Genomic DNA, 22,360 nt, shown 5'->3' on the forward strand with positions numbered 1-22,360 from the left:
CTAGAAATCCAAATTAAAAACATTTATTTGTCCTACATAGGTTATACACACATACAAATCATTTAAATTAAAAGCATTGCAGGTGAAACCCCAAAGTTGTATAAGGCTATTTCTCAGATATGCCCAGGGTATATATTCACGAACAACTCTTTGTCCCAAAGCAAAATAAAATATTAACCCACACATATCGAACGATATATTTCCATTTCATAGTAGCATGATATCCCTTAGGTGCCTACACATATTCCAACTCCTTTCAGATTTTTCGAAATATTCGAGAAATATTCCGGCTTCAAGCGCGGCCACGTGAAACTAAAGAAACCCAAGCAACTGCAGGAGATCCTGGACATTGCGCGCGCACTTCTAGCTGATATACACACGCGGCACGCCGACCCCGAGATAGAGGAGAAACAGGGAAAATTGGAACAGCTTAAAAGCGTGCTCGAGATGTAAGTAATACCAGAGATATATAACTCCGTATAAGATAAATAAAGACACGTCTCGACACGTGTTTCGCCTCTCTACGAGGCATCCTCAGGAGTTGCTGACGGTCTGACGCCAGGCAACCAGTATTATTCTTTTGGTGGAGGTTTGTTATATTTATTTGCGTATTTATTTTTTCGGTGGGAGGGTGGGAACATTAATTGCATCTAAAAAAAGTAAGTAAGTATAACGGGTTAGCACTGATTGACTAGCACGTTATCTTTTACGCGGATTAGCAAAGTAATATTTTGGTTTTAATTAATATGGATTTCCGCAAAGTAACGCCTGATTCTATTCACTAATTTAAAATCATTTATCCGTAAACATATTTTGATTAATTTATACATTTTCAATTTTACTTTAAGTTTTAATCGTGTGTCGATAAATGGCAGTAAATGTACCGTGACTACAAAATTTACTTTGGCAATAGCCCTCTATACTAATTACTATCTATTCTCTTTGGTAATACATACATACCTACATACATATAATGACGCCTATTTCCCGGATGGGTAGGCAGAGACCACGGATTTCCACTTGCTACGATCCTTACATGCCTCTTGCGCTTCCTTCACTTTCATAATATTCCTTATACACGCTCGCCGGTTTAGGCTGGCATTCAGGATTTCCCCGATCTGATCAGAGAAACTCCGCCATCGTCCGAGATGTAAGTACTCATACTTTGTCCTGTTTTGTTAGTGCTTTGCCCTTTAGAGGCATATTATGCATGTCTATAGCCCACTGTCCGAATGTTATAATGCCCTGATGTCGAAAATCCAGACGTAACAAAACCCATTTGTCTGGGTTGGAAGGTCAGATGGCAGTCGCTTTCGTGAAAACTAATGCCTACGTCAAATCCCGCGATTAGTTGTCAAGCGGACCCCAGGCTCCCATGAGCCGTGGCAAAATGCCGGGATGACGCGAGGAAGAAGAAGGAGACTTCTAATTGTTCCAATTATATTGTTATATTATCGTTGTTTGTTCACAGGTACGGCCACTTCTCAGGCATAAACCGCAAGGTCCAGATGAAGTACCAGCCACGCGGCCGGCCCCGAGGCTCCAGCTCTGACGACGGTAACGCGCCCCCAGTACACGGTCTGCACACATTTACACGCTTATTATACTTTAGCCACAGAATTAATAAGTTTTTGGCAAAAATTTCATTTTAGCTACAAGCTTTTAACGTTGACTGTACTTTTCTTACGACAGACAACTAATACTCATCGAGACAATTCTAAAAACCCCTAACTCAATTAGGTTGCGTTGTTTCATCACAGAGTTCCTATGACCACCTCCTGTCTCCATCATCAGATGAGCTCGATGGTACCATAATATTGCATTGTCATCCGATTTATACATGCATGCAAAATTTCAGCTCAATCGGAAACCGGGAAGTGGATCAAATTTAACTTGCAAGATTTGATTACACACAGACAACGGTCAGGTGAAACTAAATAAAAGCTTGTAATAATAGTACTAGGTACAGATGACTCACTCTCTAACAAAACGCGTCTGTTACGATCTACTTGTTGCAAAGCGACGAAATCGCGGAGTGATCCACGCCTGCTTTAGCTCCATTAGGGCTGATTTAGACGGCGCGCGAACTCGCATGCGAGTTTAGTTACATTGCGGACTGTGAGTTACGACCAATTCAACCAACCGATCAAAAACCGCAATGTAATGAAACTCGCATGCGACTAAATGAGCCCTTACTGTCACTACTCCTGGGGAGCGACCGATAGTAGAATAAGACCAAGTCTGCAACGATTTTGATAGCATACGCAGTGCAAGTGTTATTTATACGTGCCAGTGGCTCGTATACCACTATAGGTAATTCATAGTAAAGTCTATTTTTTTATTCCGTAGACTAAAATGACGTTTACTAGTATGAACATAAAATGTCATTTCATAGTATGAAATGCTTTAAATTTCGTTAATTTAGTTCACACTAGACCTCGAGTAGCGGCCAGCTCTATATTCAAACGTTGCTTACGCTAGTGATGCTAGATAAGGTAGACTAGGTATTTGGCGTATATTCGTAGATGTAGTGATCATAAGTTTGAAGAAAGCTTCGTTTTATAATGAATAACGTCATTAATATTATTGATTATTTTTCGTATATCTATAAAATACTTCATACATATTGGAAAGAAAATGTTTGGTTGAGTTTTGCACTGTAAAACCTAGCTAAATCAGCTATATCTAGTAGCGACCCAAAGATATATTATAGAAACTAAAATGGTGATAATTTACAGTAGAGGGCGCCGGCGAGCCGTCGCTGGTGCTGATCCTCAAGTGGGGCGGCGAGCTCACTCCGGCGGGGCGCATCCAGGCGGAGGAGCTGGGCCGGATGTTCCGCTGCATGTACCCCGGCGGGCAGGGCCGGCATATACCCGGTTAGTATTGGAGACGACAGTATAGCACCATTATTAGACTAGAATGGTGATAACTTACAGTAGAGGGCGCCGGCGAGCCGTCGCTGGTGCTGATACTCAAGTGGGGCGGCGAGCTCACTCCGGCGGGGCGCATCCAGGCGGAGGAGCTGGGCCGCATGTTCCGCTGCATGTACCCCGGCGGCCAGGGCCGGCATATACCCGGTTAGTATTGGAGAGATCGAAAGGTTCTCTTGCAATGTCGAGTTACAGGGACGCTGATATTTATATGTGTTTCGAATTTCAATGTTTACTATAACCCCCCAGGACCCGTCCTCACCTAGTGCAGATAAATACAAGAAACTTTAACAAAGGGCTTACATTTCAGATTATATTACTTTTCCCAACGAAACACTTGATTCTCCATGTTGCATGGCGACCCTGTCAGTGCGTCGTTTTATGGACCAATAGAACTTCCAAGTGTTTTCTACTCATGCCTGGAAACTATTTTTATTTAGGCCAATTGTGTCGCTTAACTTCAAACTCGGGTAAATCCATTGGACCCTCTCAGCAAATATCTACCCTATTACGTTTTCTTAATACCAAAATCGCATAATCTGACAGATGGATTTACCCGAGTTTGAAGTTAAGCGACTCAATTATTTTCTTGTATTAGACTGTATCTTGATATTTGTCATGTTCATCTTCCCACAGGTGTACTGGAAGAATTAGAAAATACGTAACATTTTAACAACTTTGTATTTGAACAATCTCGCTCTTGATTAAGGTGAAGGCGGCACCCAAGGCCTAGGGCTCCTGCGTCTCCACTCCACATTCCGGCACGACCTGAAAATATACGCGTCAGACGAGGGTCGAGTCCAGATGACGGCCGCGGCGTTCGCCAAGGGACTGCTGGCTCTGGAAGGCGAACTGACGCCCATTCTGGTGCAGATGGTTAAATCAGCTAATACCAATGGGCTGCTGGATAATGATTGTGATTCTTCGAAGGTGCAGAATATGTGAGTATCATGATTGATTGATTATCGTTAATATTTGCTAAATACTTTGTACTGGCGGGAGATCGCAGGATCGAGACAACTGGCGTTTACTCGTGTCGGAGGCCAAGATTTATTTTGGCACGCTGCGCCATTAAGTAACTACTTTGTAGCAACTAAGCTATGTGACATGCATTCAAATTTTAATTAATTGTCATAAAACTCATTTTCAATTGTTCCTTTGCCGATGAAGCGGCTTTCAAAATAGGTACGTACGAAATGCGAAAAAGGAAGAATTTTAAGAATGGGATATTCCCTTTGAATGCCATGCCTATCGTGTGCCTTCATCGTCATCTTGAACCTTGTAAAAATGCACGAAGGTTGATTGGGCTGTAGCAGCGCGCATCAGTTGATGCCTTTGACGATCAAAAGGTTAAGAATGGGACATATTATGAATGGGATTACGAACAGGTTTGTTAATTTCAGGGCGAAAGCGCGCCTCCACGAAGCAATGCAAGTGGACCGCGAGTTCACCGAGCAGGACCGCCAGCGCATCAACCCCTGCGAGAGCCTCAGCATCAGCGCCGCCATGGAGTTCGTCAAGAACCCGGTGCGCTGCTGCGCGCACGTGCACACGCTCATACAGCAGCTCGTGCACATCGTGCTGGTGAAGAAGGACGACCCCAAGACTAAAGGTGACCCACCCATGCGTGACAGAGACTTCACCGAACAGAGACCTTTAATGCATTTGACTTGAGCGGCTGATTAGCAACACCATTGAAGCCGACTAAATCCTGTTCAGGTCTCGCATCAAAGAATCTCGCATGCGAGTTTTCACACCGTCTAAATGAGCCCTTTTTGTCACTGGGCAAAGCTAGAAGAGCACAGCAATCAAATGCCTTGAGCGTACATACACGTGGCACATTCGTCTGCCCAGCACACACCTTAACTACTATTGGGGCATTCTGCTGCTGACAATGACACAAACAAAAGTAGAAACTCAATCGTTATTTACACTTGTCCTCCAATCATTTTCTCTTGTAAAAGTGTCACATGAGTTGATAAATATTCTTTCAACATTTTTTTCTTACTGATCGATTTTCCTACTAATTAATTCTATTTCAGACACCATACTCTACCACGGCGAGACATGGGAGCTGATGGGCCGCCGCTGGGGCAAGATCGAGAAAGACTTCTGCACAAAGAACAAGACGTACGACATCTCCAAGATCCCGGACATCTACGACTGCATCAAATACGATCTTCAGCATAATCAACATGCGTTGCAGTTTGACTTGGCCGAGGAGCTGTATATGTACGCCAAGTATTTGGCAGACATTGTTATACCGCAGGTGAATGCCTATGTTCAGAAAAAAAACTATTGGACGTAAGAATACACTTACCCCGCGTCGATTTTGATTACATAACACTTAGAGAATATAACCGAACGGAGACGCCATGTCTGTAATTGTACAAAATAGTCTGTCGATTTTTGCGGGGGAGGGGCACGTCAAACTGCAGAAAGCTGCGTGTTATATAGTCACAGTTTTGTCTTAGCAGCGTGGCGGCCGTGTATTCTTAGGTCCATCTGTATACTGCAAAACGTAATTTCAAGACTACAAAAAGTAAGACAATGTTGCCACTGCAATAATTTGTATGTAAAATAGTAAATTCCTTTAATATCACGCTAAATAAATAATCACCCGCTCTTATAACCCGGCAACCTTCAAATCAAGAGTGAACAGGCACCTTCTGGGCGAGCTCGCTCCATCGTAGGCCACGTCTACGCCTCGGCTAGTCTGTGGCCATGAGTAAACCCATGCATAAAAAAAAAAAATCACGCTAAGATAATTTTTTTATTAGCAAGTTTACTCCTACGATTTAAAAAAGTACTTTTATTTACTTATTTTTACATAAATACAAGACGCGCTAGTAAAAAGTGGCAACAATTTCTTACTTTTTTTGGTCTCGAATTACGTTTTGCAATTTAGAAAGCCTTAATTCACAAAAAAGTTGTGATAAAATAATTTTGATTACTTCGTCCGCTAAATTATTCTGATACTGACTGTACAATACAATTTTATTTCTTAGGAATATGGTCTGACGATGCAAGAAAAGCTAACGATTGGGCAGGGGATCTGTACGCCGCTGCTCAAAAAGATCCGCGCGGACCTGCAACGGAACATAGAGGAATCCGGCGAGGAGACGGTCAATAGACTCAACCCAAGGTAAAACTAAATTAATCCTGTATTAAGGCCTGTGCACACCGGCTGCGTGTGCGTGACGTGTACGTGCGCGTGCGACGTTGTAGTATACAGATCCTTATGAGAGATGGCACACCGCTTGCGTGACGTGTGAGCAGCACACGCTCCAATATTTTAGCGCACGCACACGCGCACGTCACGCACACGCAAGCCGGTGTGGCTCGGCCTTTAATAGGGAATATTCCACGAAACTCTGCATAGGACGCGCCACTACCACTATCTGTCACAATCTGGGGGTCTACCGCGAAACAAGAAAATCGAAATTTCTTTATCTAACCTCTCTATCACTCTTACATATTCGAGCGACAAAGAAAAATGAATAAATGTGTTTCACGTTTCCCGGTAGGCCCTTGTTAACACACGGCCTTGATGCATCAATGTCATATTTTATTGTCTGTGAAATGAAAACTAGTCAAAAACAGTTTAAGGCACAGTATTTATACGTTACTCTATGGTTTACTAGAGGAGCTAGCGCGGCACTCTTGACGGCAGAACATTGCAGTAACACCCTCTATTTATTATGGTGGAACGCATTTTTTCTGGTGAGAGATGAATGTTGTCTCTATCCTCGTGCAGCCCAATGTACATTAGGATGTACACTCAGATTCGATGGAATGTCAACCTTAATTAAAAACAAAGTAGGTAGCATTTCATTTATCTCGTAAAATTTTCGAACAAATGGAATTCAACCCAATTGAAAATACAACAAGATTCTAACTTCCTAGGCTATAATTTTGTATGGCGGGCGGCACGAGGCTATAGAAATTGAAATGACAGGGCCGGGACAAGGTTATTATTGTAAGCTCGTATTTCTGAGTTATTTTAAAGCCACTAAGTTTTATATTCTCTTGCAGGTACAGCCACGGCGTGTCGTCGCCGGGCCGGCACGTGCGAACGCGTCTGTACTTCACCAGCGAGAGCCATGTTCACTCCTTACTCACCGTGCTACGCTTCGGCGGGCTGTTAGATGTATGTGTACCTTATTGATTTGCTATTAAGGCTGAGATTAGCAGGTACAGAGACGGTTTCATGTAGCCGGGTCTATAACTCTATACTTTGCCAGTGAGAGCCGCTGTAGACTCACTGCTCACCGTGTTACTAGATGCTCACTGAGTATGTTAAACAGGCAGCGGTACACGATTAATGTTTTTTTCTAGCAATAGCATCATTTATGTCCATTAACAAATCTTTCATAATATTATGCGATACCTTGCTTTTGATATATTAACATTTACTACACATATACAGTACACTATCAGGCGTGGCTCACTCCGCGATTTCGTTGCGTTGCTACAGGTAGCTAAAACTACATCCGTTCGACCCCAATTTCGGGATTTGCCATAAGACGCGCGTGGCGCTGTCGCCACCTAGCGGCCATATCTGTGCTGATTGTGACAGACGCGTTTTGTTAGAGAGTGAGTCTTCTGTACCTAGTACTATTATTTATTCTGTGACACTATGTACAGTACAATGTTTTATGATAATTGTCAGGTGCTAAAAGACGAGCAGTGGCGGCGCGCAATGGAATACGTGTCCATGGTCTCGGAGCTCAACTACATGTCGCAGATCGTCGTTATGCTGTACGAGGACCCTACGAAGGACCCTTGCTCTGAAGAAAGGTTAGTTCCTCAATGATATTTGACGTATCGGTATATGTGTGTCAAAATGTCTGTGACACACAAAGACCAAGATGTTTATACATATAACTCTCATTACAAAAAAGTCACAATGCATGTCGCCACATGTAACATTTTTAGGGTTCCGTACCCAAAGGGTAAAACGGGACCCTATTACTAAGACTTCGCTGTCCGTCCGTCCGTCCGTCTGTCACCAGGCTGTATCTCACGAACCGTGATACCTAGACAGTTGAAATTTTCACAGATGATGTATTTCTGTTGCCGCTATAACAACAAATACTAAAAACAGAATAAAATAAAGATTTAAATGGGGCTCCCATACAACAAACGTGATTTTTGACCAAAGTTAAGCAACGTCGGGAGTGGTCAGTACTTGGATGGGTGACCGTTTTTTTTTTGCATTTTGGTACGGAACCCTTCGTGCGCGAGTCCGACTCGCACTTGTTTAATGGGTTAAGGGACTTAGGGGTCGTCCAGAAATCATGTGATCGTATTGGCCTATTTTCGTATTGGTTGGTTAAACAATAAATTTTATAACTACCCGAAAATGTAAAAATTGTTTGTTTACTTTTATTAAAATACCTAAAGATACAGACTATAGAGATATTTAGCCACTAGAGACCAAAAGTTGGTGGCAAAGTCATTTGATATTCATTTACATACATATTATTTTGCTGTATATTTTTCAGGGTTATATCGTTTCTTGAATAGCTTAATGACCACTTTCAAGGTAACCCTGTAGATTCTACAGTGTAGAAAAAGTGACTACGTAGTGGTATAATTTTTTTAAAGATTCCATGTATTCTGTCCAGGTTCCACGTAGAGCTGCACTTCAGCCCCGGCGTGAACTGCTGCGTGCAGAAGAACCTGCCGCCTGGCCCCGGCTTCCGGCCGCACAGCCGGAATCATTCCACTACTAATAACTCTGTAAGACTTCGAGCAACACCGGCTTCCGACACATCGGAAGGGACCCCTCCCTCCTAGACCTCTTTTTACGACAAAAAACCGAGCAATTAGGCATTTTTTCTGCTGCTGTGTTCACGCGCGCGTCTGGACTCGGTCTAGTGAAAAATCCGAGCGCAACTAGTTTTATTACCCGCGCTAGATCAGTTGATCTTGTACCTTGGCAGAGGGGAAATAGTGCGAATGCCGCCTCCCTTCCGTGTTGCTCGAAGCTGTAAGATCATACTGCATTTGTTAACCCTTGAAGTGGCAGGAACCGGCTCCCAGACAATCTAATGTCATTTAAATTTGAAATTTGATTAGTTAAAATAACATCTAAATTCGATATTAAACTTTCGTGAGACATTTTAAATACTAAAACTAAAAATTCAAGTGAGTGAAACCGTTATCGTATAAACGATATCTAAATTCCTTCAACTCAAAAATGACGCTACTTGAGAGATTATGCCCCCCCCCTCCCCATCTAGCGTCTTTCGAGCGTCGGCGTCTACAACTCTATGGCCGCTGCTCGACGCAACGTCGACGCAAGTGGGCAAGCGACGTCATTTTCCATAATCGAAGTTCGCAAATTGCGGGCATTTTTCTCTGTCACTCTTATTACGCCTTCAATGGAGTAAAAGAGAAAGATCCCCGCAATTTGCGAAGTTCGGTAGCCCCTCAGACGCCGACGCTCGACTAGATGTGGGGGGGCCCTATGGTAGCGTCTGTTTTTAATCTGTAGCCATAACCAAGGTGTATGATGCAAACCATATAAATAAAATTATGCGTATGTAGCACATCTTGGCACATCACGGCGAGTCAGATTGTGATTATCTTAAGCAAGTTTCACCTTGAACTAATCACTCGCCCCTTATTCATAAACGCGCTACAATCCTCAATTATAGTTACGTTTTTTTTTAGCATTAGAAAGAACTTGAAAGAAGGTAAGCGATCTTGACATGTCTTTTAATTAAAAAACGCTTTTTAAAAATCAATAACTGTTACTTATGAAAGCAGAAGAATATAAATGATCGTATTAGATTCATAATTGTTACATATTTGCCAGACACATCAAGATTGTTTACCTTATTTCTAATGCTAAGAAAAACGAACTATAGATAATAATCGTTTGTCTTTATCTGTCATTTTGACTTATGTATTTGTAAGAAAGGGATAAAACATAATTTAAATCAGGCCCGTAAACTTTTATGAATAAGGGGGTCAATCATTAACCTTTTAACCGCCAGCAATTTGAGATCGAGCGTGCTCGTATCGCCACCGACAGTAATTGTACCACGCAGAGTAAGGTTGGCATAGTTACGGGAGTTATAAATGTGCTGTAAAAACCAAATCAGATATTTGTCTTATTTATCAGACTGTGGCGAAATGAGCTGGATATGTAATGTCTTATATATCAGACTCTGGCGGTTAAAGGGTTACTAAAATAGGTACATGAGACATGTATATTTGTTTACAGCAGAGCTCCTCCGAAGAAGTGAAGTGTATAGAAGAAGAGGCGGAGGACGACCAGATGGCGAGTCAAGAGACGCTACAACCGGTAAATACACGTGTCTAAAGTGTGCTCAATTTTCGGGTCGTTCCCATTTATCTAGGTTTTTTTGCCAAACAAAATTGAACCATATCAAAAAGCTAGATCTATAGGTGACAGTGGCGGCGCGTCAAACATATCCATAGGCAAGCCGGGGCTAATTTGGCTTACATATTTCCTTTATAACTCTGCTCAAACGTCCAAAAACAGGCAAGCCGGTGGGAATTGGCTTTTATGGGCCCGCCGCCACTGATAGGTGATCAATTACTCATAGAAGATAGAATGGGCACGAAAGAAAGCTTTAATCTTAAGAACTGGTGATATGGTTCAATTTCTCTTTCTCAATTTAAATCTGCAATCGACTGATCGTTGTTTAGGGTTCCATACCCAAAGGGTAAAACGGGACCCTATTACTAAGACTACTGTCCGTCCGTCCGTTTGTCACCAGGCTGTATCTCACGAACAGTTGAAATTTTCACAGATGATGTATTTCTGTTGCCCCTATAACAACAAATAATAAAAACAGAATAAAATAAAGATTTAAGTGGGGCTCCCATACAACAAACGTGATTTTTGACTGAAGTTAAGCAACGTCGGGCGAGGTTTGTACTTGGATGGGTGACCGTTTTTTTTATTTTTTGCCTTTTTTTGCATTATGGTACGGAACCCTTCGTGCGCGAGTCCGACTCGCACTTGCCCGGTTTTTTTAAGTTACTATTTAGGGTGGTGTTCCACTGAACACCATCACCAGTTTACGTGGGGGCTTATTGTCTCACGAAAGAAAGCTTTAATCTCAAGAACTGGTGATATGGTTCAGTTTTGATAAATATAAACTTATTGTCTCTGATATATATTGTTAAATCACGCCGTTAATCTCGAATTAAATGGTCAAATATCATGGTCGTTTCGAACGCTTTCTTAGACCACTGGAGAACCATATAGGAACATCAAGCTCTTAGTAATTGTACTAAGAATGTATGCTATGAATATTTTCAGGACACCGACGAACTGGACAACACGTTTTCTCCAAGGAAAAATTCTAAATCTAAATTGAGGCCTTCAGATCCGATTCCAATTTGGTAAGAATACAGATGTTACATTACTAGTCACCCACAAAGGATAAATGGACCAACCGGTCTTGGTGGAGGCTTTTGAGAAAGTCGGCAGGCGCAACACTAAAGGCCGAGCCACACCGGCTTGCGTGTGCGTGACGTGCGCGTGTGCGTGCGCTAAAATGTTGGAGCCGCACACGCACACGTCACGCAAGCGGTGTGCCATCTCATCTCTCATAAGGATTTGTATACTACAACGCCGCACGCGCACGTGCACGTCACGCACACGCAGCCGGTGTGCACAGGCCATTATCCCTTTACTACTTAACTTACTTTATTTTAGTAAGCGCTACTTGCACCATTCTACTAACCCCGGGATAACTGGTTAAACCTGGAGTTACCATGGTTACCAGTACAATTTGACACTAAGTTAATGGTTTAACCGCTTAACCTCGGGTTAGTGAGATGTGGCTTCGTGGCTTTAATTTTATTCCACGGTTCAGTTAAAAATAACAGTTACAGTGCCAATAGCTTTTATTAATTAATTAAATATTTAATTTAAATATGTGCATAACGAGATTTAATTTATACATACAGTCTCTAATTTAATAATCTCTAAGGCCTACTGTCCACGGAAGCGTAGCTGCATGACGCGTATTCGTCATTGTACGCTTGCTTGCAGCCTAAATACAAAACCGCACAACTCTGTCCACGGAGCGGCTAACGCGACGTTGCTGCGTTGACGAGATTTAATTTATATACATACAGTCTCTAGTTTAATTTAGGGTCCCCCCACATCTGGCGTCTTTCGAGCGTCGGCGTCTACAATTCTATGGCCGCTGCTCGACGCAACGTCGAGGCAGCGTCGACGCAACTGCGCAGCGATGTCATTTTCCATAGCGCTGACCAGACGCCGACCGACGCCGACGCTCGAAAGACGCTAGATGTGGGGGGGGCCTTATACATGTAACTCAGGATTACCTGTTTCAGCAACCTGCACTACACGGTGAGCGGGCACGAGGCGGTGTCGCTGGCGGCGCGCCTCAACGAGCTGCGCGCGCGGCCCGACCACTCCTCGCACCGCGAACACGTCTCGGCAGTATGTAGTGTGCATACCTCGCAATTGAATCCGCAAAACCGTAGCAGTTGCACATTAGGGGGGCATATATACGTATTTACTAAGTCAAATACAAAAACTATGTTGTAAATTAATTATTTAAGATCTGTTTGCGTGTGATTACGCTATATAAGGTATTTACATCCTTATGCTATACACACATCGTTACGTTATAAGGGCCCTGCCCTAAGGGCTGTTTAAGACGGCGCGCCAACTCGCATGCGATTTTAGTTACATTCCGGTTACGTAATGTTGTAATGTTGGTTACGTCCAATTCAACCGACCGATCAAAAACAGCAATGTAATGAAACTCGTATGCGAGTTCTCGCATCCTCTAAATACATAGTCTAATAAAACATGGTCTTCTCTTCCCAGAGCGACACAAGCCTACGTCACAATAACATGGCCGCTATTTATAGCGCTATCGCATATTATCATATAGCGCTGTCGCATGATGACGTAGGCTTGTGTCAGTCAGGTGACCTAGAAAAGACGGGAAGAGAGTATATTATTATACCATGGTCTAAATAGGGCTTAACATCCAGTTTACTCCGCCAGAGCGAAGAGAAAGAGCAGAACGCCAGCGAGGACCCGCAGCCGCGCGCGCGCAGCTACGACCAGCACAAGCAGCACGACAGCGGTAAGTGCGCACGCGACGCCCAACGTGGCTAACCAGAGTTCACTAACTGCAAGCGAGTGCCAATGTCAACTGTGATACTGTGAACCTTAAATATACAGGGGCCTGGTTTACGAAAGGGATTTCATTCTTAACAGTTCTTAGTTGATGACCGACACACGCCTAAATTAGATACAAAAATAGCTAAAAAATAGTGATGTACCGACTATTGATTTGGCCGACTAGCCGACTAGCCGACTAATCGGCGCTCAAATGGCCGATTAGTCGGCTAGTCGGCCAGATCATTACTTCGTATAAGTTCTGGTGAAAAACTATAGTTTTGCTCCTTTGATTGCGCTATTCATCACATTAGCTTGGCTAAAAGGTGTTCTCTACAGGTTAAAAGTGTTCAAACACCTATCACAAGAATCGTCGTTCAATTTTTTTTTATTATTATGCGATCCTGAGCAGACCGTCAGTACAGCTTGTAGGGGGTATTTCCAAGGCTCTATTTCCCGTACGTAGTCGCCTGTTAAGAACCTATCCCCTGGGGTCAGCGTCTTTACGAGCAACGTGCCCTATCTAAATCTCTAAATTTTGCAATAACGTTAATAGTTCCCCATAGATCCACCATAAAAAAAAAACTTAATGATAAATAAATTGTTTTACTATCGATCTTGCCTATGAAATTACACGAGAATCAGTTGAGATCAACCTGTAGAGGAAAACACAGAAAATACTAGCCCACCAATAGACGATAACGATCAAACTGTCATTTCATTTGCATCCTGAATAGGTATTTTAGTAAAATAGACATAAAACATATGGTGAATATTGACTGTTGATTTCTTTTTTTTCTGTTTTCCTTTCACTAATAAAGTGCCGACTAATCGGCCATTTTTGCCGACTAGTCGCCGACTAATCGCCGACTACAAATGTGGCCGGATAGTCGGCTTTCCCGACTAGTCGGCGACTAGTCGGTACATCCCTACTAAAAAACCCTTATGAAGCTATTATTATGACGATATTAGCTGTATATAAAAAAGTTTTAAAAGAATCACGGGGATCGCACCTCCGGCCTAATGTTACTGAAAGTGTCAAAAATAAGTTGGGCGCGAGACTGCGTTTTATGTGTTCAAGCGAATAGTAGGCAGCTCGGAAAAATATTCCAGATATTACAAATCTGCTCTGAAATCCACTCCGATGCTATTTTATTTTATAAACTGTGGATATGAAACCATTGCAACAGTTTTTAGTATAATACTTAGCGGGTGACCTCTAGGTTGGAAGGACAGATGGCAGTCGCTTTCGTAAAAACTAGTGCCTACGTCAAATCATGGGATTAGTTGTCAAGCGGACCCCAGGCTCCCATGAGCCGTGGCAAAATGCCGGGATAACGCCAGGAAGAAGAAGAAAGAGACTTAGCGGGTGACCTGTCGTGTTTAATGAATTAGGGGTTGGTGTGACGGAACATCAGTAAGACTTCGAATTTAAATTTAATGAAACATTATCAAGTATGGGATCCGTTAACGGATGACGTAAGATAATCTAATGTTTTATTCTTCGTCATCTTTCATAATCATGATTAGTTGATTACTTTTGCTACTGAATAAGATTATGTTAATTTTTATTCTTTATTCATAAGCAACACCGTAGGTACCACTTCGCCACTTTGCTTCTGAACTATGCAAATTGCAGTAAAATATGTGGTGTAGGTACTTCTTCGGAATTTCTTGGATATTGGGTAGTTCTTTTTATTCTCTACAATTTAATGTGTCCTCGCTTCTATTTGTTTATATTATTTTAAAATTAAAGGACGATAATATTGTTTTTGCACGGTTTTAAAACTTTTAAGTACATGAATAGTTGGAGTGGTACTTTATTGAAGTGTACATCAAAATCGGCCGTGCAAAAGCATCAACTCGTCTTGTTAACTATTGGTTGGTATCTAAATTATTATAACCACAAAAAAAATCTAAAATGTATATTAAAAAAATTAACAGTGGCATCTAAAGTTGGTAATTTTTGTTATAAAACAAGACTGAGCCTTAAAAAATGAGACTGAAATATATTGCTTTGATAAGATCACTTCTGAAATGGCTAATCAAATTTAACTATTTAATTTAGATTTCGTTTCGAAAGATAAATGGCGTGTATTGAAATACATATAAACGTCGGGTGACAAGCAAAAGTCACTAAGTACTATCAAAAAATTAAAGTAACAATGCACTTTATTACACTTGTAACACGGTTTATTGTCCAATAATTTTAATGGTGTTAGTTAGTGACTTTTGCTTGTCACCCGACGTAAAGTAAAGCCAACAGGCGTATTATACGCCTGTAATAGTCATCATGTTTTACTGCAATATGTAGTGTACGGTTGTCCGGTGTATCGGGCAGGCGCGGAGCTGACCCGGCTGCACGCCTGGCAGAGCTTCCACAACCAAGGTGATGCGATACCCGACGAACGGACGTACTCCGATACAAAAACTAAACTCGAAGGATCATTTCATTATCTTTCTATATGTGCATTTTTAGATGATTTCTAAAGGAGCTCGCAATTCGCTCGACGATCAAGTTCAGAAAATGGGCGAACGGCACTTGTTTTCTTTTAGATAAAGTTTTCCATCTCGTACACGAATCTAAATACTCATTGAAATTAGATCTTAGCCAATTGAGTGGGCAATTTGTCTGAAAAGTTACATCTATGTACTCGTATAACAAAATGCGGACCAGGCCGCCTAGCCAAGGTTACAATCGCTATCGCTTCGACAACGAAAAGCATTATGTATCTCTATCACTCTTCCCCATGAGGGTGACAGTGACAGTTGCGTTTCGATCGCTACGGAGCGTTAGCGATTGGCATCTTGGCTACGCAGCCAGTATTGACCAATCTAATTGAGCCCTGTCATCTGCTTTTCTCACTAGACTTACATGCTGTCTTGGGAGAGGCAAGGTTTAGGTTTTTTGTTTCGGAGCTTAAGTCCTTTGATGGTGAGAAGTGTTACCAGACTTATGTACCTACCTAAAGTACCTACCTACGTTTAAATATCATCGTCTAAATGTCCCGATTAATTTCCTAAAAAAAAACTAAGAAAACTTTATTGATTTAAATTACATTTAGACTTCAATTCAATAGTCCCATCTAAATAAATTAATAAAATTATTATTGTATACGACTATACTCCAAATCAAATATAATGTCTTGTGTTTATATCCCTCCTTGACGTAAGCATAGTACTTACCTACTTAATAGTAGGTACACTGTACCACTTATATTCCCCTTTATCTTACGTCTGGTTACATTTTGACACAATAAATGGCCCTTAATCCTGAACGTTAAAAACTAAACAAAGGCATTATAAACGGTACACCAGACAAATAGTAGTGACCTATAACTAGTTTTCCCTTGTTGGAGGTAAGCCAGCATGTATCGAGGATGTATGTTTATTTAATGTTTTCTAAATAGTGTAATTTCTAGCGTTTCGAGTGGTGAGCTCAGCTGGCCGGCGATGTTGTGTGTTTGCGCGTCTTGCTCCTCGCGTGTGTGCGTTTGGTGATTGTGCTGCCCTGCATGGTGTTCTTAACTATTAACCTAGTTAAGATTATTGTCTACTGTTCTGCCTAGATACTATCACTTATACCTAGAATTTTTGATCTATGTTTGTCAGATATCAGAGTACTTTCATATCCGAATCACCGTTGCTTCTTAAGATATGTGCGTTTGCAATGTTTCCATATTCAATATCATAATATGTTATATGTATAGCCAATTAAGTCCAGAACACGCAGTTGCTATGGCTGAAATCGGCTAAGACTTTCTCGTCATTATCATCATAACTATCATAAGCATTGGCATAAATCTTTACCTTTAATACATCTACGAAACTATGACATTCTGAGTGAGTCAGAATTCTCTTCTCGATTCTGTTGTGCACCACACCTTCAAACCATAAGTAAGTATGTTGTATTCTGATATCTGAGCCATATACTTACAAAAAGAAATGCGTTATTAGTGATGGTATCTGACTATATAGCTAGTGTAAGATGTTCTAGTGACGTGTTTTAGTACCGTGAACGCAAATTTCGAGTCATGAACCTTCTCCCCCGATCATACTCGTGTGAGCGGGCGAGAGGCCCCGCGGCGGAGGCTTGCGTCCACGGAGGGCGGCCACCATCCTCAAACGACACCTGGGCTATAACCGCGAAAATCGAAGTTCGCAAATTGCGGGCATTTTTCTCTGTCACTCTTATTACGCCTTCATTGGAGTAAAAGAGAAAGATCCCCGCAATTTGCGAATTTCGGTTTTCGCGGTAGCCCCTCTGGTTACGGGTTCTACTCTGACTGTCTCGCGTCTTGACACTCACGGGCACGCTTAAGCACAACTCTATACTTTATTTATTACGCAATATACTAATTTATTTTATTTCTATCACCCGCCCTTCTAACTACATTCGCATATCACGTAACCGCACGTCCGTTAACGCCCCCGCCCGCTAACAGTCCCCGTGCTAACGCTCACGTCGCCCTCCGGGTTGACTTCGGCGCCGGAGACGCCGGAGTCGGACCTGGAGGGGGTCGAGTCCAGTACTAACGAGCTGCCGCTGTCCGCGATCACATTCGGTAGTAGAGTAGAGGCGGGGCCGGGGCCGGGGCGCGTGGCCTCGTGGCCCCGCCTCGAGGAGTCATTGTGGCGCGGCGCAGGGCGGCGCCAGCGGCACAGCATCGCCGGACAGATGAGCTACCTCAAGATGCTGGGGCTGGCGCGCGGCAAGGCGGCCGGCGCCGCGGGCCTCTTCAGCACGGCCGTCATCTCCGGCTCCAGCTCCGCGCCCAATCTACGCGTCTGCATACCCTCCTCTGCAGCGAACAACAGTAAGTTCAAGTTATTTTATGCGAGTCTTATTCATAATAAAATAAAATATCTAGTCGCGGTAGCGTGTCCAGCCTAGTTCGAAGAAAAGGAACTGGCGACGCAGCAACCGTGTGGCACAGACAAAACATCCTCCAGACTGTGCATAGTCGCGCTACCCCCTCTGCCACGCATACGGTAGTTTTACCCGTGTTCGAGTCGAAAGTGTCTTTGTGTGACGTCCGTGTCTTTAAACGGACCAATCACGGCACGGGACTTCGCTCACCTCGTCCCGCGCACCCCCGCATTTTTGGCATCATCGGTTGCATGAAATAATAGCTCTAAACTCGGTCTAGAGGATTCCTACTCTATGCCGTGTGGTCAGGTTGATTCATAACATTTGGCGCAATATTCCTACTGAATCATAAAAATACTCATAACAATAAATAATCCGCGCCAGTTTTTGTCAATCTTTCTATACTTAACTAACACAAAAACGATAGGAAACAAAAGAATACTGATGAGAATTTCGAACAAAGAAAATCCAGTTAGTCACTTAAGTATTGTTTAGTCTAATTAGAGACATACATGACTTAAGTTAACTGTATAAAATAAATTGTTGGTGAATTTCAAGGTTTTGGGAAAACAGTAGATCGACAGGCAATGTCAATCAGTGACGGATGTAGTAGGTTTGTCCCTGGTGAAAAATGTTTGTGTTAGTTTAGTAACATTTCATCTTCAGTGACAGGTAAGTGGATAGATTTAATTAAAGTGATTATTGTTTTCCAAATAAGTGTTAACAGCCATTCATTCTTGTCATTATACCCAAGAGTAAATGTAGAAAATTATTTTAAATTATCGATTAACATTTTCGCGCAGACAGCGTGTCATCTAAACACGTTTTGCGTAAGGTCACTTTAATTTTCTATATAAAACAAACAAAATGATTAATAATTTAGTAACACCGACTTTTTTTAGTAACAACACCGATAATATTTAGAGATTTTAGAATCTAACAAACGCTTTTAACCCTTTTCCAAGTCGCACCAAACTACAAGGTTTTCCTAAAAATGTTAATAAGTGACGTCACACGGGTAAAAGTACCTTATGGCGGTTGGCGCTTACGCTATCATTAACGCCGCTCCAATATTGTTGCGGCGCTATGCGACGTAAGCGCCGGCCGTCATAAGGTACCTTTTTCTGTGGAACGTCACATATCTTAAAATTTACGTAGCATTGTTGATTCATTTAATGACAAGTCACTTTTACCTAAAGTTCAATCGAATGTGAACCTTAAATCGGGCTCCTAAAGTTGAAATTCTATTGGCGCGTATGTCGTCGCTAGGTGCATTACGCCTGGAAAAGGTTTAAGTTTTCATTGTATGTGTGTTGGTTAAACAGACATCGTAACTTTTACAGCATTTTTGGTGCAGCGGAGTGGTGTTAACGGAATCGGTATAGATAATTCCAACTGAAATGGTAAATTAAGGTTAATATTAACGTAATTAAAGTATTAATCATTAAGGTTGAAATTGTTTATACCGATTCCGTTAACACCAGTCCGCTGCACCAAAAATGCTGTAAAAGTTACGAAGTCTGGTTATAAACACAAGTGTTAATGTATTTTCTCAAAAATGGACGGCAAAGTCGACTTTGCCGTCTAAAAAATAGGTCGCGAAGCGCGTAGTTTATGGTCACTCAAAAATTAAAAAGTTAAAAACATTGCAGTCTCGCTTTTGGGACTGCAATGTTGCATACAAATTCCATCATTATTTGTCGAGTTCCAAACTTTTTAAAATTTGAAATGGCCATATTAAATGAAGGCACAGGCACATTAAACAGCCAAACAGATGATTAGTACCGCGACTATTTAGTTGTCTCAAATAGGCTGGCGTATTTTCGGCAGAAAAATACACTTCTATTTTTTTATTAAAAAAATAAAAAGGCGGCAAGGGCTTTTTTCTGTGAATATATATACGTAAGAACGTTGGTTTTGTAAAATATTTCAGTGATATTTATATTTCTTGCACCATTTTTGAGAAAAGCACTATATATGACTCGGCTGGAAGGCTACTTGCTGGCTTCGGATTCAATTAAACGGACTCCCAAGGTCGTCCGTTTAAAACGAATCCTCAGCCTGCAAGTAGCTACTTCCGAGCCTCGACAATAATGTACTATTCTAGCCGCGCTGGAAGGTTTCGGGGGCGTGCCGGCCATCCGGCCCCTGGAGACGCTGCACAACGCGCTGTCGCTGCGGCAGCTGGACGTGTTCCTGGAGCGCGTCACGGCCGCGCCCGTGCTGCTCGGCACGCCGCCCGCCGTCCCCACCAAGCCCGCCTCGCCCACCAACAGTGAGTGCTTCAATGTCTGCAACCTGGATTACCTGAACCGACGTGACGATATTAAACTGACGGAGGTGGAAGCGTCAACCGTTTGATGAAAACGCATGTGCGAGAAAAGTGACAAAGTACCGTAAATTGTGTTAAATTCGACGATGCTCTGAATTTGTTGATGACGCTGTAATGCTCCTTACATTATGCGATAGGAACCGTGCGCGTATGAGGGTCTGCCATCTTGTGGCCTGAATCGGAAACATATGTGCACATGTACATTGCCAAAGCAGGTGCTACCGTCTACCGTTCTCGTCGGTACGTTTGTACATAGTAGGTTCTGCCATCTTGTGGGCTACATCGGAAGCATAAACGACACATTTACGCCTCGCGCCAATAATCTAACGGCTCCTATGCTGCCCCCACTTCCTCAAACGAAGGGCTTCCGACGTGGTTGTTCCAGGCGTGGGCTGGAGCGGGCCGTCGTCCCTGATGTCGTCGTCGGGCGAGCTGCCCAGCGCGCTGTCCTCCGCCGGGCCCTCCTCGCCCAACTCCAACTACGCCTCCAACTCGGACCATAAGAACTCTTCTGAAAGGTACACCTTACCATACACTAACATACCTACTTGACGAATTGAAGTTTACACGTATATTGGATGTGTTTAAGAGCCCTTCAACGTGCACACTAGCGCCACAGCTAAATAATCGTGATTATTTAAATTTAACGAAAGATATTGAAAAAAGGGGGCCGCTAATACGTAGTGTATTGTGTATTTAAGTACCTTTTGAATACATCAAACTAGTTTTTATGTTGCTGGTTTCGTCGATCTGGGACCTCAAAACAAAAACGGCCGTTTTAACTTTGGACGCATAGATTGACGAATTCAGCAACATAAAAACTAGTCTGATGTATTCAAAAGGTACTTAAATACACAATACAGTCCGTAGCGGTCCCCTTTTTTCAATATCTTTCGTTAAATTGAAATAATCACGATTATTTAGCTGTGGCGCTAGTGTGCGCGTTGAAGGGCTCTTAAAGTAAAGACGCTTAAGCCCGAAGAATTTCGTACATTCACCCGTCATTTCCTAAATATATATATTAAATAAATATATATAGAAATATTTAGATTGTTCGTTCATACGGTTGCGATCAGAATAATTTAATTGATCTATTCTACGAGGGTCTTGTAAGATATGCTCTTGCTACAACTTCACCGCCAGCGTTTCAATATCACAGACACTTCCTTTTTTTGTGATTTGTATGTGTTTTAAGACTAAATCGTCGGGTGACAAGCAAAAAGTCACTAACTAACGCCATTGAAATGATTGGACAATAAACCGTGTTACAAGTGTAATAAAGTGCATTAATTGTTACTTTAATTTTTTGATAGTACTTAGTGACTTTTGCTTGTCACCCGACGAAATATTCTAAGTGCCGTCTTCCTGTACATAGCTAAGGTCATAAAAACGCTACGTTTCGCATTTTAAACTAAATATCGATTTCTGAAGTGAACAATAGTACATTTCGATGCTAGTGCGGAACGTATGTCATTACTTCACGAGTACCGAGATATCTTGCCACGAGCCGCAGGCGAGTGGCAAGACTCGGGACGAGTGAAGAATGACATTTCCGCACGTGTATCGAACGACGTTTTTTAATACAGTTGCGAAAAAATAAGAAAAACATTGTTAATCGTACACTAAACAAAAGTGGTAACAGTGACAGCTCGGTTAGACGTCGTCTTTAAGTATATTATATCTATGGGCGTTTGGCAGCTATTCCGTTCCATTCAGTCAACTTATTAAGAACGGAATTTTCAATATTGAATATTAAAAAATAAGAGCAACTGTATTAAAAAAACATTTTTTAATACAGTTGCTCAAAAAGTGCTACTTTACGTAGCTGTTTAGCGTGCGGAAAGTTGGTTATCTCGAACTAGTGCTTTTTACTTTTCCAATTTTTTTAAAATTTATACTTGTTCCAATTCACGACTACTTATTGATGAGTGTTAATATTAGTTTCCTTTTAACGTCGTAATCAGCATAAAACCTACCGTTAATGTAAGAATACGAAAAATATTACATATTTCATATTTAATTACTTACCTCTTCATCATTATAACACGTTTATTTTTTAATATTCAATATTG

General features: G+C 42.0%; 1 protein-coding gene across 1 annotated transcript in view; it reads left to right on the forward strand.

The window, feature by feature from the left end:
- LOC134665451 (inositol hexakisphosphate and diphosphoinositol-pentakisphosphate kinase) overlaps nucleotides 1-22,360 on the forward strand; it is a 46,102-nt gene that overhangs the window by 12,319 nt on the left and 11,423 nt on the right. Inside the window, exons 10-26 of the mRNA XM_063522426.1 lie at nucleotides 261-449; nucleotides 1,472-1,578; nucleotides 2,739-2,879; nucleotides 3,643-3,874; nucleotides 4,337-4,545; nucleotides 4,976-5,202; nucleotides 5,942-6,078; nucleotides 6,969-7,083; nucleotides 7,606-7,733; nucleotides 8,564-8,678; nucleotides 10,174-10,251; nucleotides 11,239-11,321; nucleotides 12,285-12,384; nucleotides 12,970-13,051; nucleotides 17,664-17,903; nucleotides 20,064-20,231; nucleotides 20,674-20,806. Of these exons, the coding sequence (XP_063378496.1) occupies nucleotides 261-449; nucleotides 1,472-1,578; nucleotides 2,739-2,879; nucleotides 3,643-3,874; nucleotides 4,337-4,545; nucleotides 4,976-5,202; nucleotides 5,942-6,078; nucleotides 6,969-7,083; nucleotides 7,606-7,733; nucleotides 8,564-8,678; nucleotides 10,174-10,251; nucleotides 11,239-11,321; nucleotides 12,285-12,384; nucleotides 12,970-13,051; nucleotides 17,664-17,903; nucleotides 20,064-20,231; nucleotides 20,674-20,806 (2,484 nt within the window). The remainder of the gene's footprint in view (nucleotides 1-260; nucleotides 450-1,471; nucleotides 1,579-2,738; nucleotides 2,880-3,642; nucleotides 3,875-4,336; nucleotides 4,546-4,975; nucleotides 5,203-5,941; nucleotides 6,079-6,968; nucleotides 7,084-7,605; nucleotides 7,734-8,563; nucleotides 8,679-10,173; nucleotides 10,252-11,238; nucleotides 11,322-12,284; nucleotides 12,385-12,969; nucleotides 13,052-17,663; nucleotides 17,904-20,063; nucleotides 20,232-20,673; nucleotides 20,807-22,360) is intronic.

Source organism: Cydia fagiglandana, chromosome 6 (assembly GCF_963556715.1).
Source record: "Cydia fagiglandana chromosome 6, ilCydFagi1.1, whole genome shotgun sequence".
NCBI lineage: Eukaryota > Metazoa > Arthropoda > Insecta > Lepidoptera > Tortricidae > Cydia > Cydia fagiglandana.